Source organism: Eucyclogobius newberryi, unplaced genomic scaffold (assembly GCF_026437365.1).
Source record: "Eucyclogobius newberryi isolate DKJ021-1_F unplaced genomic scaffold, fEucNew1.0.hap1 SCAF_13, whole genome shotgun sequence".
Taxonomy (NCBI): Eukaryota; Metazoa; Chordata; class Actinopteri; order Gobiiformes; family Gobiidae; genus Eucyclogobius; species Eucyclogobius newberryi.
Genome location: NW_027315757.1, coordinates 32585813 through 32600225, shown reverse-complemented (window position 1 = coordinate 32600225; position 14413 = coordinate 32585813). Strand labels below are relative to the sequence as shown.

At 43.0% G+C, this 14413-nt stretch overlaps 1 protein-coding gene across 2 annotated transcripts in view; it reads left to right on the top strand.

The window, feature by feature from the left end:
- The window catches only part of plppr2a (phospholipid phosphatase related 2a), a 46916-nt gene that overhangs the window by 25967 nt on the left and 6536 nt on the right, over positions 1-14413 (top strand). For both annotated transcript variants that reach the window (XM_072443602.1, XM_072443603.1), the window contains one exon: positions 13805-13925. In XM_072443602.1, the coding sequence (XP_072299703.1) occupies positions 13805-13925 (121 nt within the window). The remainder of the gene's footprint in view (positions 1-13804; positions 13926-14413) is intronic.

Sequence of the window (14413 nt, the reverse complement as noted above, 5' to 3'; positions counted from 1 at the left end):
TGTGACCTCTGTGTTCACTGTGACCTCTGTGTTCACTGTATCCTCTGTGTTCACTGTATCCTCTGTGTTCACTGTGACCTCTGTGTTCACTGTGACCTCTGTGTTCTCTGTGACCTCTGTGTTCACTGTATCCTCTGTGTTCACTGTGACCTCTGTGTTCACTGTGACCTCTGTGTTCACTGTGACCTCTGTGTTCACTGTGACCTCTGTGTTCACTGTGACCTCTGTGTTCACTGTATCCTCTGTGTTCACTGTGACCTCTGTGTTCACTGTATCCTCTGTGTTCACTGTATCCTCTGTGTTCACTGTGACCTCTGTGTTCACTGTGACCTCTGTGTTCACTGTGACCTCTGTGTTCACTGTATCCTCTGTGTTCACTGTATCCTCTGTGTTCACTGTGACCTCTGTGTTCACTGTGACCTCTGTGTTCTCTGTGACCTCTGTGTTCACTGTATCCTCTGTGTTCACTGTGACCTCTGTGTTCACTGTATCCTCTGTGTTCACTGTATCCTCTGTGTTCACTGTGACCTCTGTGTTCACTGTGACCTCTGTGTTGACTGTGACCTCTGAGTTCACTGTATCCTCTGTGTTCACTGTATCCTCTGTGTTCACTATGACCTCTGTGTTCACTGTATCCTCTGTGTTCACTGTGACCTCTGTGTTCACTGTGACCTCTGTGTTCACTGTATCCTCTGTGTTCTCTGTGACCTCTGTGTTCTCTGTGACCTCTGTGTTCACTGTGACCTCTGTGTTCACTGTGACCTCTGTGTTCACTGTATCCTCTGTGTTCACTGTATCCTCTGTGTTCACTGTATCCTCTGTGTTCACTGTGACCTCTGTGTTCACTGTATCCTCTGTGTTCACTGTATCCTCTGTGTTCACTGTGACCTCTGTGTTCACTGTGACCTCTGTGTTCACTGTATCCTCTGTGTTCACTGTATCCTCTGTGTTCACTGTGACCTCTGTGTTCACTGTGACCTCTGTGTTCACTGTATCCTCTGTGTTCACTGTATCCTCTGTGTTCACTGTGACCTCTGTGTTCACTGTGACCTCTGTGTTCACTGTATCCTCTGTGTTCACTGTATCCTCTGTGTTCACTGTGACCTCTGTGTTCACTGTATCCTCTGTGTTCACTGTATCCTCTGTGTTCACTGTGACCTCTGTGTTCACTGTGACCTCTGTGTTCACTGTATCCTCTGTGTTCACTGTATCCTCTGTGTTCACTGTGACCTCTGTGTTCACTGTATCCTCTGTGTTCACTGTATCCTCTGTGTTCACTGTGACCTCTGTGTTCACTGTGACCTCTGTGTTCACTGTGACCTCTGTGTTCACTGTGACTGTCACTGAGAATAACAAGACATGATATGGTCGTTAAAATAAAATAATTTATTCCCCACAATTACAAAACTAACAGATTAAAACATGCCTGTCCCTCACGTTCCCCCAGACCGGTCTGCTCCTCATCTGGGGGCTTCTCACACACAGGACAACGAATATGAATATTCATAACAAGGTGGATCTTTTCTGGCACCGGAGAAGATCTTCTTCTTGACCCAGACAGAGAAGTTGGTTGGGGTTGGGGGAAGTAGAAACAGACACAAGAGCAACAGAGCAAGAATTTTGAGTGTGTGTGTGTGTGTGTGTGTGTGTGTGTGAGTGTGTGTGTGTGTGTGTGTGTGCGTGTGTGTGTGTGTGTGTGTGTGTGTGTGTGTGTGAGTGTGTGTGTGTGTGTGTGTGTGTGTGCATGTGTGTGTGTGTGTGAGTGTGTGTGTGTGTGTGTGCGTGTGTGTGTGTGTGTGCGTGCGTGTGTCCAGTATGCAATAACAATGAAAGGTATATTAATGCATTACAATATTAAATGCTTATTAATTACAACAATCTGAAGCCCACTCTTATCCTATGATCTATTTTCTTCTTCTGATTATTTAAGAGGACAAAGATTGCTTCCAGTGTGTGTATTAATTTAAATCCAAAATAATAACACGATTCATGATGAAAACAGCTCATTACAATGAAAATGCCAAGAAGCTAACAAGCAAATCAATGCAATTTGTACAAGAGACCTCCCTAAGCTCACTTAAAGTTGGGCTTTTTATCATACAAATCCCACAAATTTGAACAGTCTGAAGTATTAGCTGTGACATAACCCTCCTCCCACCACATTCCCATTTGTGCTGGTAATGTTTGGTGTCAGAGTGCTCTGTTATAGCTGATGTCACATCCCAGACCTTTGACGTTTGAGCTGTGACGCCGGGACGTTCACATCAGCCCCGGTAGAAAAGCCTCACCTTCACGCTCAGCTGCACTCTGTCTGTCTCTGTTAGGCGTCTGCCTTGTCGTCTTTCCTTCTACCTCGCTGCACTCCAAGGTTCCCAGACTCGCCGGAGTACACAGGTAAACAGTTTGGGCCCTAAGTCAAGTTAATGAGGCGCACGGCGGGGAAAGTCTCAGGGGGTCTTCTGCTGTAACGGGCCGGCTTTATTCTCATCTCACCACGTCTGTCAAACCAAAAACTTCCATTGTACAGCGCTCTGGAACCAACTGACACTTGCAGAATGACTTGTTGAATGTTAAATGTCGAGGTCTGCTGAGTCATCGATTTGCAGAAAATGTAGAAAAGCCGTAATTACCTCAGGAATCTAACCACTAAAGGATTTAAAGAAAGGAGAAGTTATACATGACAGGGCTTAAGATTTGTAATAAAAAAATAAAAAAGTGATACTGTAAACTTTCAAACAAGGGTAAAAGATAATATTTCTGCACTTTAGTTGGTCATTTTACATTAATTTCACATGTGTCTGATTCTTAAACCTGATTAAAGCTGATACAGTTAAAGACATGTTTTAACACATTTCTGTTGATTGACATCAAAATCGTCTGACTATCTTTATAAATCCATGGCATCCCTTTGAAAAAGAGATAATGAATACAATAAATGTATATTATATCACTATTATTATTACTATTAAATTATAATATCGATTAAGAGCTTAATTATATGTTTTTTTTTCAATTCTCTGCAGCTTCCACAGTGAGATCTGAGCCGGAATTACCTCGTTTTTATTTGAAGAGGAAAAGTTCTAACCGCTAAAGGATATAAAGAAAGGATAAGTTATGCATGACAGGGCTAAAGATTTGTAATCAGTCTCACACCGTGACACATCCATTATAAAGTGATAGGAATCTTTAATGGATTACATTAGAAAATGCTGATCTTATCTGGATTTTATCTCCTCCAACTATCTGAAAGATGATACAGTTTTTCACATAGTCCTAATTCTTCTGCCTGACCATGAACCTCTCTTTACTAATCACATTTATCCTTCTGGAAGCTTGACTTTTTCATGGATTTGTTCAACATTAAAGTCTGTAAAAGGAGTTTTCTCATCATCTGCAGAGACTCAAAACGTCTTTACTCCACTACACAATCTACTAAATATGAAACTAGTGCCTGCGCGTCGTTAATCCTATATTTTACAAACTTTTATTCAAGGTTAAAAGATGTAAAAGATGTAAAACAGCAGCGTGGTGGAAACAAAGCAGGAGTTTTGCTTCTGAGGATTTGGGACATGGCAGGTTTAGCTCAATGGGAGCGTGTCATTGTGTTGGATATATTTGGACGAGGACAGACAAAGACTTACTGTCCAACCGAAAGAACGAGTGGATGAGAAACACAAATGAAGAATGGTATTGAATGTCAAAAGCTCATGATGATGAGTTGTACTTGAATTAGAAATATAGTGGACAGAAAAATACATCAATCAGTCATTTCAAGGGAAGTGAGCTGTATAAATCTGCGTTCTTATTAGAGGTGCGCACTGTATTGGAATTCGGATGTTGTTTTGGAGTTATGCACAGTTAGTGTTTATAGTTTTTTTTTTTTAAATGCAACAAACAAAAAAGGGGGATCTGATTATAATAAAAATAATTATGTTGTAAACGTTTAAAAAAGGATATCAACTTATATTTATGCACTTTAGTGATTTGGATGAGAGAACATTATATAACATGGTTGATATTATTATCAAGATAGTAAAAAAAATCAAGCCATTATTTTTTGTCATTATCGCCCACTTCTTCTTCTTCTTCTTCTTCTTCTTCTTCTTCTTCTTCTTCTTCTTCTTCTTCTTCTTCTTCTTCTTCTTCTTCTTCTTCTTCTTCTTCTTCTTCTTCTTCTTCTTCTTCTTCTTCTTCTTCTTCTTCTTCTTCTTCTTCTTCTTCTTCTCCTCCTCCTCCTCCTCCTCCTCCTCCTCCTCCTCCTCCTCCTCCTCCTCCTACACCCCAGCAGCAGAACCATCAGCCACCTTAACCAGACAGACCAGTTTTCCAGACACTTACGACAGTTCGTATCTGTGCGTCATGTAGCTGAAGGTGTTAGCGTTAGCATACGTCATGTAGCTGAAGGTGTTAGCGTTAGCATGTTCTTTATGCTATAGTTTTCCAGACACTTACAACAGTTCGTATCTGTGCGTCATGTAGCTGAAGGTGTTAGCGTTAGCATGCGTCATGTAGCTGAAGGTGTTAGCGTTAGCATTCGTCATGTAGCTGAAGGTGTTAGCGTTAGCATACGTCAAGTAGCTGAAGGTGTTAGCGTTAGCATACGTCATGTAGCTGAAGGTGTTAGCGTTAGCATACGTCATGTAGCTGAAGGTGTTAGCGTTAGCATACGTCATGTAGCTGAAGGTGTTAGCGTTAGCATACGTTATGTAGCTGAAGGTGTTAGCGTTAGCATACGTCATGTAGCTGAAGGTGTTAGCGTTAGTAGCTGAAGGTGTTAGCGTTAGCATACGTCATGTAGCTGAAGGTGTTAGCGTTAGCATGCGTCATGTAGCTGAAGATGTTAGCGTTAGCATACGTCATGTAGCTGAAGGTGTTAGCGTTAGCATGCGTCATGTAGCTGAAGGTGTTAGCGTTAGCATTCGTCATGTAGCTGAAGGTGTTAGCGTTAGCATACGTCAAGTAGCTGAAGGTGTTAGCGTTAGCATACGTCATGTAGCTGAAGGTGTTAGCGTTAGCACACGTCATGTAGCTGAAGGTGTTAGCGTTAGTAGCTGAAGGTGTTAGCGTTAGCATACGTCATGTAGCTGAAGGTGTTAGCGTTAGCATACGTCATGTAGCTGAAGGTGTTAGCGTTAGCATACGTCATGTAGCTGAAGGTGTTAGCGTTAGCATGCGTCATGTAGCTGAAGGTGTTAGCGTTAGCATACGTCATGTAGCTGAAGGTGTTAGCGTTAGCATACGTCATGTAGCTGAAGGTGTTAGCGTTAGCATGCGTCATGTAGCTGAAGGTGTTAGCGTTAGCATTCGTCATGTAGCTGAAGGTGTTAGCGTTAGCATACGTCAAGTAGCTGAAGGTGTTAGCGTTAGCATACGTCATGTAGCTGAAGGTGTTAGCGTTAGCACACGTCATGTAGCTGAAGGTGTTAGCGTTAGTAGCTGAAGGTGTTAGCGTTAGCATACGTCATGTAGCTGAAGGTGTTAGCGTTAGCATACGTCATGTAGCTGAAGTTGTTAGCGTTAGCATGCGTCATGTAGCTGAAGGTGTTAGCGTTAGCATTCGTCATGTAGCTGAAGGTGTTAGCGTTAGCATACGTCAAGTAGCTGAAGGTGTTAGCGTTAGCATACGTCATGTAGCTGAAGGTGTTAGCGTTAGCACACGTCATGTAGCTGAAGGTGTTAGCGTTAGCATACGTCATGTAGCTGAAGGTGTTAGCGTTAGCATACGTTATGTAGCTGAAGGTGTTAGCGTTAGCATACGTCATGTAGCTGAAGGTGTTAGCGTTAGCATACGTCATGTAGCTGAAGGTGTTAGCGTTAGCATGCGTCATGTAGCTGAAGGTGTTAGCGTTAGCATTCGTCATGTAGCTGAAGGTGTTAGCGTTAGCATACGTCAAGTAGCTGAAGGTGTTAGCGTTAGCATACGTCATGTAGCTGAAGGTGTTAGCGTTAGCACACGTCATGTAGCTGAAGGTGTTAGCGTTAGCATACGTCATGTAGCTGAAGGTGTTAGCGTTAGCATACGTTATGTAGCTGAAGGTGTTAGCGTTAGCATACGTCATGTAGCTGAAGGTGTTAGCGTTAGTAGCTGAAGGTGTTAGCGTTAGCATACATCATGTAGCTGAAGGTGTTAGCGTTAGCATACGTCATGTAGCTGAAGGTGTTAGCGTTAGCAAACGTCAAGTAGCTGAAGGTGTTAGCGTTAGCATACGTCATGTAGCTGAAGGTGTTAGCGTTAGCATACGTACACCTATTCACCTTGTTCTCTCATCTGTTATTATTTTAAACTGCATTTACAGATGAAATGTCTATTTTTGGTCTTGGATTTTATCAAATAAATTTCCCCCAAAAATGCCACTTATTCTCCAGTGCGACTTATATATGTTTTTTTCTTCTCTATTATGCATTTTTTTGGCTTATAGTCCGGAAAAATACATATATTTTTGACCCCGCAGTACTCTACTTTCATGGCTTTATTCTCCTCCACCCTCGTTACTGAATCCACGCCATGTGTGAGCTCTGTTGGTCGGCTGCCTTGTATATTTTTAGCCCCGTCCATATGCTCTAATACTTTGTCCTAACTCATAAGGAGACGCTCAGGTGAGGACCAGGGTGGCTCTGCTGTCCACGCTGGTGCTGAGAACGTGCAGAGCAGTGGAGATGGCACGAGCGGTCAGACAACTGGACGCTACCGACAACTCATCACAGATATTCCGGAAGTTCACTAGCAAGGACCACAACCCCAGATACGAAGTTGATGCCGTTTTGGGGCTTCTTGCGACGAGGTCTGAAGGCCTCGATACCCCCATTTAAGAGATAAATTAGAACAATTAGAACAATTTAAAAGATGGTGGGAGGGAGGGGCACGAAAATCAAGAATACAGGTGAATGTGATGATTAAGTAGTGTAGCCGCAGGAAGGGGCGTGGTCCTGCTCCCGAACTTAAGATAACAAACTTATCTTCATTTATTCTTGTATCAGTTATACAAAGGTGTGGTGGAAAATCGAAGTGAAGTGATTGTATTTATTCTATTTGGTCATAGATTTGAGTTAGCTTTAGTTTTTAAACGTGTTTTCGTTTTGCTGTCACCAAAGATTTAACAGTTTTGACAGTAAAAGTATTGATATTATTATGCAGTTGTCGCCTCATTAGTGCTGCTTCACTCCCACCACACTGGTTAAATCACGTTCTGTACTCAAAATAACAATATGTTTTAGATATAGCATTTAATAGAAGACATCAGTTCTATCTTTGTCTCAAATTTGTCTTGCGGTAAATTGCTATTTTAATCACAGCCCCTGTCCACGGTTGATAAAGCGCAGCAGCCATTTTCCCCACTGCTTTGCTCATCATCCTTTTGCCAAACTGCATGCAAAGCTTCATTTCCATCGACTCCACAATATCCAGCCGTAGTTTGTCACAGCCTCAGATTTAAGTTTTAGTGAGGCAAAAATTGATAGCTCTGCATTAGTGTGTGTGTGTGTGTGTTGTTCCCTTTGACCCCTGCTGTCCTCTTTTGACTTTTGAGTGCTGTCTTCTCAATAAATGAACACAGAGATTGTCTCTCGTTTGCCTCTCGTTTGCCTCTCGTTTGTCTCCCGTTTGTCTCTTGTTTGTCTCTCGTTGTTTCTTGTTTGCCTCTCGTTTGTCTCTCGTTTGTCTCTCGTTTGTCTCTCGTTTGTCTCTCGTTTGTCTCTCGTTTGTCTCTTGTTTGTCTCTCGTTTGCCTCTCGTTTGTTTCTCGTTTGTCTCTCGTTTGTCTCTCGTTTGTCTCTCGTTTGTCTCTTGTTTGTCTCTCGTTTGCCTCTCGTTTGTCTCTCGTTTGTCTCTCGTTTGTCTCTCGTTTGTCTCTCGTTTGTCTCTTGTTTGTCTCTCGTTTGCCTCTCGTTTGTTTCTCGTTTGTCTCTCGTTTGTCTCTCGTTTGTCTCTCGTTTGTCTCTTGTTTGTCTCTCGTTTGCCTCTCGTTTGTTTCTCGTTTGTCTCTCGTTTGCCTCTCGTTTGTCTCTCGTTTGTCTCTCGTTTGTCTCTCGTTTGTCTCTCGTTTGTCTCTCGTTTGTCTCTCGTTTGTCTCTCGTTTGTCTCTCGTTTGTCTCTCGTTTGTCTCTCGTTTGCCTCTCGTTTGTCTCTCGTTTGTCTCTCGTTTGTCTCTCGTTTGCCTCTCGTTTGTTTCTCGTTTGTCTCTCGTTTGCCTCTCGTTTGTCTCTCGTTTGTCTCTCGTTTGTCTCTCGTTTGTCTCTCGTTTGCCTCTCGTTTGTTTCTTGTTTGCCTCTCGTTTGTCTCTCGTTTGTCTCTCGTTTGTCTCTCGTTTGTCTCTCGTTTGCCTCTCGTTTGTCTCTCGTTTGTCTCTCGTTTGTCTCCCGTTTGTCTCTCGTTTGTGACGCTACAATAATTACACAGTAAAATCCCAAATACTATAAGAGTTTGAAATATTTTGTGTTTAGAGAGTCCTATGTTCAGCCCAGCTCTGTCATAAATGGATGTGTTCTTTGAAAAACGTACAAAAATACAAGAATGACTCAAATAACTAATTGTAACAAACATAATGATTTTAACTGTGGTCGCATTACAAATCTCCTCCACCCTTTTAGTGGAGCACCTCGCCCCAAAACAATGTTCAAGAGCACTACTACTACCATTATTCCACTCTTTGGACTTTACACCATCCCACTACACCTCACGTCACCATGGAAACTGCAGCCATAAGCTCACTTATTGCCTGGTAAATGTTTGTCCACAGGTTTATCAGGCCCTAAACCAGCGGATGAGATTTCACACACGTTTTAGGACCGAGTTTGCACTTGATTCTCGGCGGGGTAATGTGTTACTAATGGAGAACGCAGTGGAGCGGGCACGCGCTGCACAGAACTGCACAGAACTGCACAGAACTGCACCACTGACTGGCCCGTGGCTCATATTAAAGCATTTAAGCACTGGACCAGTCTGCGAATGCACCGTGATCCACATAAGAGCTGTGAAGGCAAACGTAGAAAAGAATTAGCAAGGTCAGATGAGGGGGGAATATTACTTTTACTAGACATTTCAACATTGTGTTACACTCCACACATGGTGGTAAGGTCGTGATCACATGCAATGGTATTTATTTATTTATTTATTTATTTATTTGTCTATGGGAGTTCTTATTTATAGGAGATCTTCTACTGAAAGTGTTTTTCATACTTCCTATAAGTGATCTGTTCTTCTGTATCTACCTCTGTATCTACCTGCGTTGCACCAATGAAATTTCCCCATGTGGGACAATAAAGGAATATCTTAAGGTACTATTGTAGCCACAGATGCCTTGGGGCAGACTGACAGATGCAAGGCTGCCACTCTGCACCACCATCCCGTCCACACACAGACCTGATCCACTGTGGCCCCTGGTGTTCCAGTGGTCTCCCATCCAAGCACTGACCAGGCCCTGCAGATATGGCCATTTAACACTTGCACATTAAGTTATGCAATCAATTATTTTTAAAAAGTTGTATTGATCTTCATCCAACAAACGCATATTCATTTCACAAAAACAAAACCGCAGAGCAACGTTGAACCCTGCTCTAAACTCACTGGTGTCAGACTGAGTGATCTCCGCTCTCTGGAGGAGCAGGTGCTGAATAAAGCCAAGTGCATCCTGGGACAGCCTCAGCAAATTGTTTTCTGTGCCCTCTGCAATTAAACTGCTGAATTTCAGATGGCAGTATTTTAGTCTATTATTATTGAAGTCTGTGTATTGCTGTACTCGAGTTCCTCTTCTTAAACTGTGAAATAGACGCAGTGTATATGTTTATGTGTGCGCTCTGCTCTAGGGATGAATTGTCCTTTGGGATCAATCAAGTTTTCTGAATCTGAATCTGTGCATAAGGCTAATATCACGTAAATTACACATGAAATCCTTCAGCACGGATAAATCAGCGGCAAATTTGTGAGCGACTCTGTGCACTCAGCGTGTATAATAAAGTCTGCGTGTGTGTGCTAAAAGAAGTAATCTGGGACAAATAATTCACCAAACTACTACTGCTGCTGCTAATAGGATCATTGTCGTGAGTTTGACAGTTTACTGCATTTCATCCCCAGTTCACACTAAGCTGTTCTGTCTAATAAAGCCTACGGGGGGAAAACATACTTAACATTTGTATTTTTTAAGTTACATTTTAATTAGGGCATTCACAATGCAAATAATTGGAATTAATCATATTTGAATCAGATTTTGTTTTAGTCAATTGACATAGACAACACTATTTAGTAGTAGAAACGACTTGAGCAGAGAACAAATTAGGACCGTTGAGATAAGACTGTGGTGGAGGAGTGTGTGATGGTGCTGCTCTGGTGGAGGAGTGTGCGACGGTGCTGCTTTGGTGGAGGAGTGTGCGACGGTGCTGCTCTGGTGGAGGAGTGTGTGATGGTGCTGCTCTGGTGGAGGAGTGTGTGACGGTGCTGCTCTGGTGGAGGAGTGTGTGATGGTGCTGCTCTGGTGGAGGAGTGTGTGATGGTGCTGCTTTGGTGGAGGAGTGTGCGATGGTGCTGCTTTGGTGGAGGAGTGTGTGATGGTGCTGCTCTGGTGGAGGAGTGTGTGATGGTGCTGCTTTGGTGGAGGAGTGTGCGATGGTGCTGCTTTGGTGGAGGAGTGTGTGATGGTGCTGCTCTGGTGGAGGAGTGTGTGATGGTGCTGCTCTGGTGGAGGAGTGTGCGATGGTGCTGCTCTGGTGGAGGAGTGTGTGATGGTGCTGCTCTGGTGGAGGAGTGTGTGATGGTGCTGCTCTGGTGGAGGAGTGTGCGATGGTGCTGCTCTGGTGGAGGAGTGTGTGATGGTGCTGCTCTGGTGGAGGAGTGTGTGATGGTGCTGCTCTGGTGGAGGAGTGTGCGACGGTGCTCCTCTGGTGGAGGAGTGTGTGACGGTGCTGCTCTGGTGGAGGAGTGTGTGACGGTGCTGCTCTGGTGGAGGAGTGTGTGACGGTGCTGCTCTGGTGGAGGAGTGTGCGATGGTGCTGCTCTGGTGGAGGAGTGTGTGACGGTGCTGCTCTGGTGGAGGAGTGTGCGACAGTGCTGCTCTGGTGGAGGAGTGTGTGACGGTGCTGCTCTGGTGGAGGAGTGTGTGACGGTGCTGCTCTGGTGGAGGAGTGTGTGATGGTGCTGCTTTGGTGGAGGAGTGTGTGATGGTGCTGCTTTGGTGGAGGAGTGTGTGATGGTGCTGCTTTGGTGGAGGAGTGTGTGATGGTGCTGCTTTGGTGGAGGAGTGTGTGATGGTGCTGCTTTGGTGGAGGAGTGTGTGATGGTGCTGCTTTGGTGGAGGAGTGTGTGATGGTGCTGCTTTGGTGGAGGAGTGTGTGATGGTGCTGCTTTGGTGGAGGAGTGTGTGATGGTGCTGCTCTGGTGGAGGAGTGTGTGATGGTGCTGCTTTGGTGGAGGAGTGTGTGATGGTGCTGCTCTGGTGGAGGAGTGTGTGATGGTGCTGCTTTGGTGGAGGAGTGTGTGATGGTGCTGCTTTGGTGGAGGAGTGTGTGATGGTGCTGCTTTGGTGGAGGAGTGTGTGATGGTGCTGCTTTGGTGGAGGAGTGTGTGATGGTGCTGCTTTGGTGGAGGAGTGTGTGATGGTGCTGCTTTGGTGGAGGAGTGTGTGATGGTGCTGCTTTGGTGGAGGAGTGTGTGATGGTGCTGCTTTGGTGGAGGAGTGTGTGATGGTGCTGCTTTGGTGGAGGAGTGTGTGATGGTGCTGCTTTGGTGGAGGAGTGTGTGATGGTGCTGCTTTGGTGGAGGAGTGTGTGATGGTGCTGCTTTGGTGGAGGAGTGTGTGATGGTGCTGTCTCTCACCTGAGCCACAGCTCCATCGTCCACGTCTCATTTAAGGCAGCACTAAACGTAACCGCCTCCGACCGCTGCTGCTGCTGCTGCTGCTGCTGCTGCTGCTTCTACTGCTGCTGCTGCTGCTGCTGCTGCTGCTGCTGCTGCTGCTGCTGCTGCTGCTGCTGCTGCTGCTGCTGCTGCTGCTTCTACTGCTGCTGCTGCTGCTGCTGCTGCTGCTGCTGCTGCTGCTGCAGTCCATTTAGAACCCAGAGGAGACGAGCAAATCTATGAGAACAATTATCCCTTTGCATATTTTCTCTGTTTCAAATGCTTGGTAACTTTAGCTGTCTTTGAATGATTAAGATGCATTAGATGTTCTTTTGTCTCTCAGCTAATTACTGTATAATACAGTTTACCCAGGAGATGGGCCTCCTGTGGAACTTCTGCTAATTCTCAATTCTACATCATTTTTAATGTGCCAGATATATCTGCTACTGGAGATGTGGTTGTAGTTAGATCTACAATACATTACATACAATATAATACTTTTTGATCAGTCACATGACCAGCACTTGATGCATTATGAGCTGAGGAAGCTTTATACATTGTGAATTATTCCTCCTGTTTCAAGTTTTACAATCCATTTGTACCTCTATAAGTTGTAGATGGCTAAACATTGATACCACATTATAAAGACAATTCTTTATTTACATTTGAAAATACCTGTCACAGACCAAACCACTGACCTGACTGACTTGAGGAATATGTCTCAGTTATAAAAGTTACGTCATTTGGTAAATGGGCTTAGCTGTATGTACAAGTATGTATTGTGTGTTGTATGTTACATGTTGATCTGTCCTGACCTGCCTGGGCTTATTCTGCCATATTTACATTGTTTGGTCATTAATATACACTGTCCCTTTAAAAAAGATAAAAATAGAAATGAAAATAATGTACGATGCAAATTTCTAAAACAAAAGCGTTTAACTTTCCCCCCAAAATGACACGTCAGTAATTATGTCTTTATTTTCTGCTGCTGTTAATGACCAGGTATTGTCACATTTTAGAACAAATCTCCTTGTTGAGACATTAACATCACATCATTTCTGTTTTGTGCAGCTTTTATATTCCAAAAACTTTACATTCTCCTTTTTGTCAGACAGCTGCTTTAGGGATTTACATTTTACATTTACATTTCACTTTAAGCCTCTTTATGTGTTGAGCTTTGGGATTAGTGGCTTGTGCTGTCTTCTGTCACATTGAAGAATACAGTAATGTGATGATGATTATTGCTGATCCTATTGATCATTTAAATCCATGAAGAAAAGACGGATATTTCTTGCCTTTTATCAGAAGGTTGAAGGTTCAATTCGTGGGTGTCCTTGGGCAGACTTTACCCAACCTTCTTTATTTAACCTTATTAACATTAGTGAACCACCATTCATCTAATATGACCAGATTACTGAAATTAAACTTTTGGAATGAGCAAAATTAATCCGCCAAATAAAAAAGCGCTTCACATTTAAATGTTTTGGAGAATAGATTAAATTAGGGCTGCAACTGTTATTCAACTAACTGTGACATTTTTATGACAAAGACAGTGGCATTATTGATGTCAAATGTCAAAAATAAAATATATTCTAGATTTTCATTAATACTACACTTCATATCTAAATCTAAAATCCTTACATCATCATATTTCAGACTTTATTTGGTTGATAACATATTAAAAAAGTCTCAATGTACAACAGAAAAAGTCATTTTGCTTGTCGACTACTAAATGAATCATCGGTTGCAGCACTAATTATTTCAATTTATTTATTTATGTATTTATTTATGTATTTATTTATTTATTTAATATGGACATAGCATTTACATTGGACGAACCAGATGCAATGTTTTATGCGTTATAGCAAAAATAATCTCATTTTCAACATTTCTAAACGATACATACAATACTACATGAACAGCACACAGTATTTTTCATTCCTCATGTATTCCTTCTTGCTTTTGTGTGGTCCGTGTGCAGATCCTGGCTGGAGAGCTCTGCGTCTTCTTCATTAAGGCAGAAGGGACTCAGGAGAAGACCATTGTGACCGCCGACTGCTGCTACTTCAACCCGCTCCTCCGACGCATCATCCGCTTCTTAGGTGAACACATGGGCCACGCCTCAACCTCCCACTCCTCCTCCAGCAACCACCACGCCTCCACCCGTTAACCACACCTCTAATTACCCAGAAGCCCTATTTATATATATAATATATATATATTAAATATATATATATATATATATATATATATATATATATAACAAACCCTGAACGAGCCCTGAACACGTGCAATATTGACTTAACCATGTGCAATACTGACTTAACCATGTGCAATACCGACTTAACCATGTGCAATACTGACTTAACCATGTGCAATACTGACTCAACCATGTGCAATACTGACTTTAGCATGTGCAATACTGACTTTACCATGTGCAATATTGACTTAACCATGTGCAATACCGACTTAACCATGTGCAATACTGACTTTACCATGTGCAATACTGACTCAACCATGTGCAATACTGACTTTAGCATGTGCAATACTGACTTAACCATGTGCAATACTGACTTTAACATGTGCAATA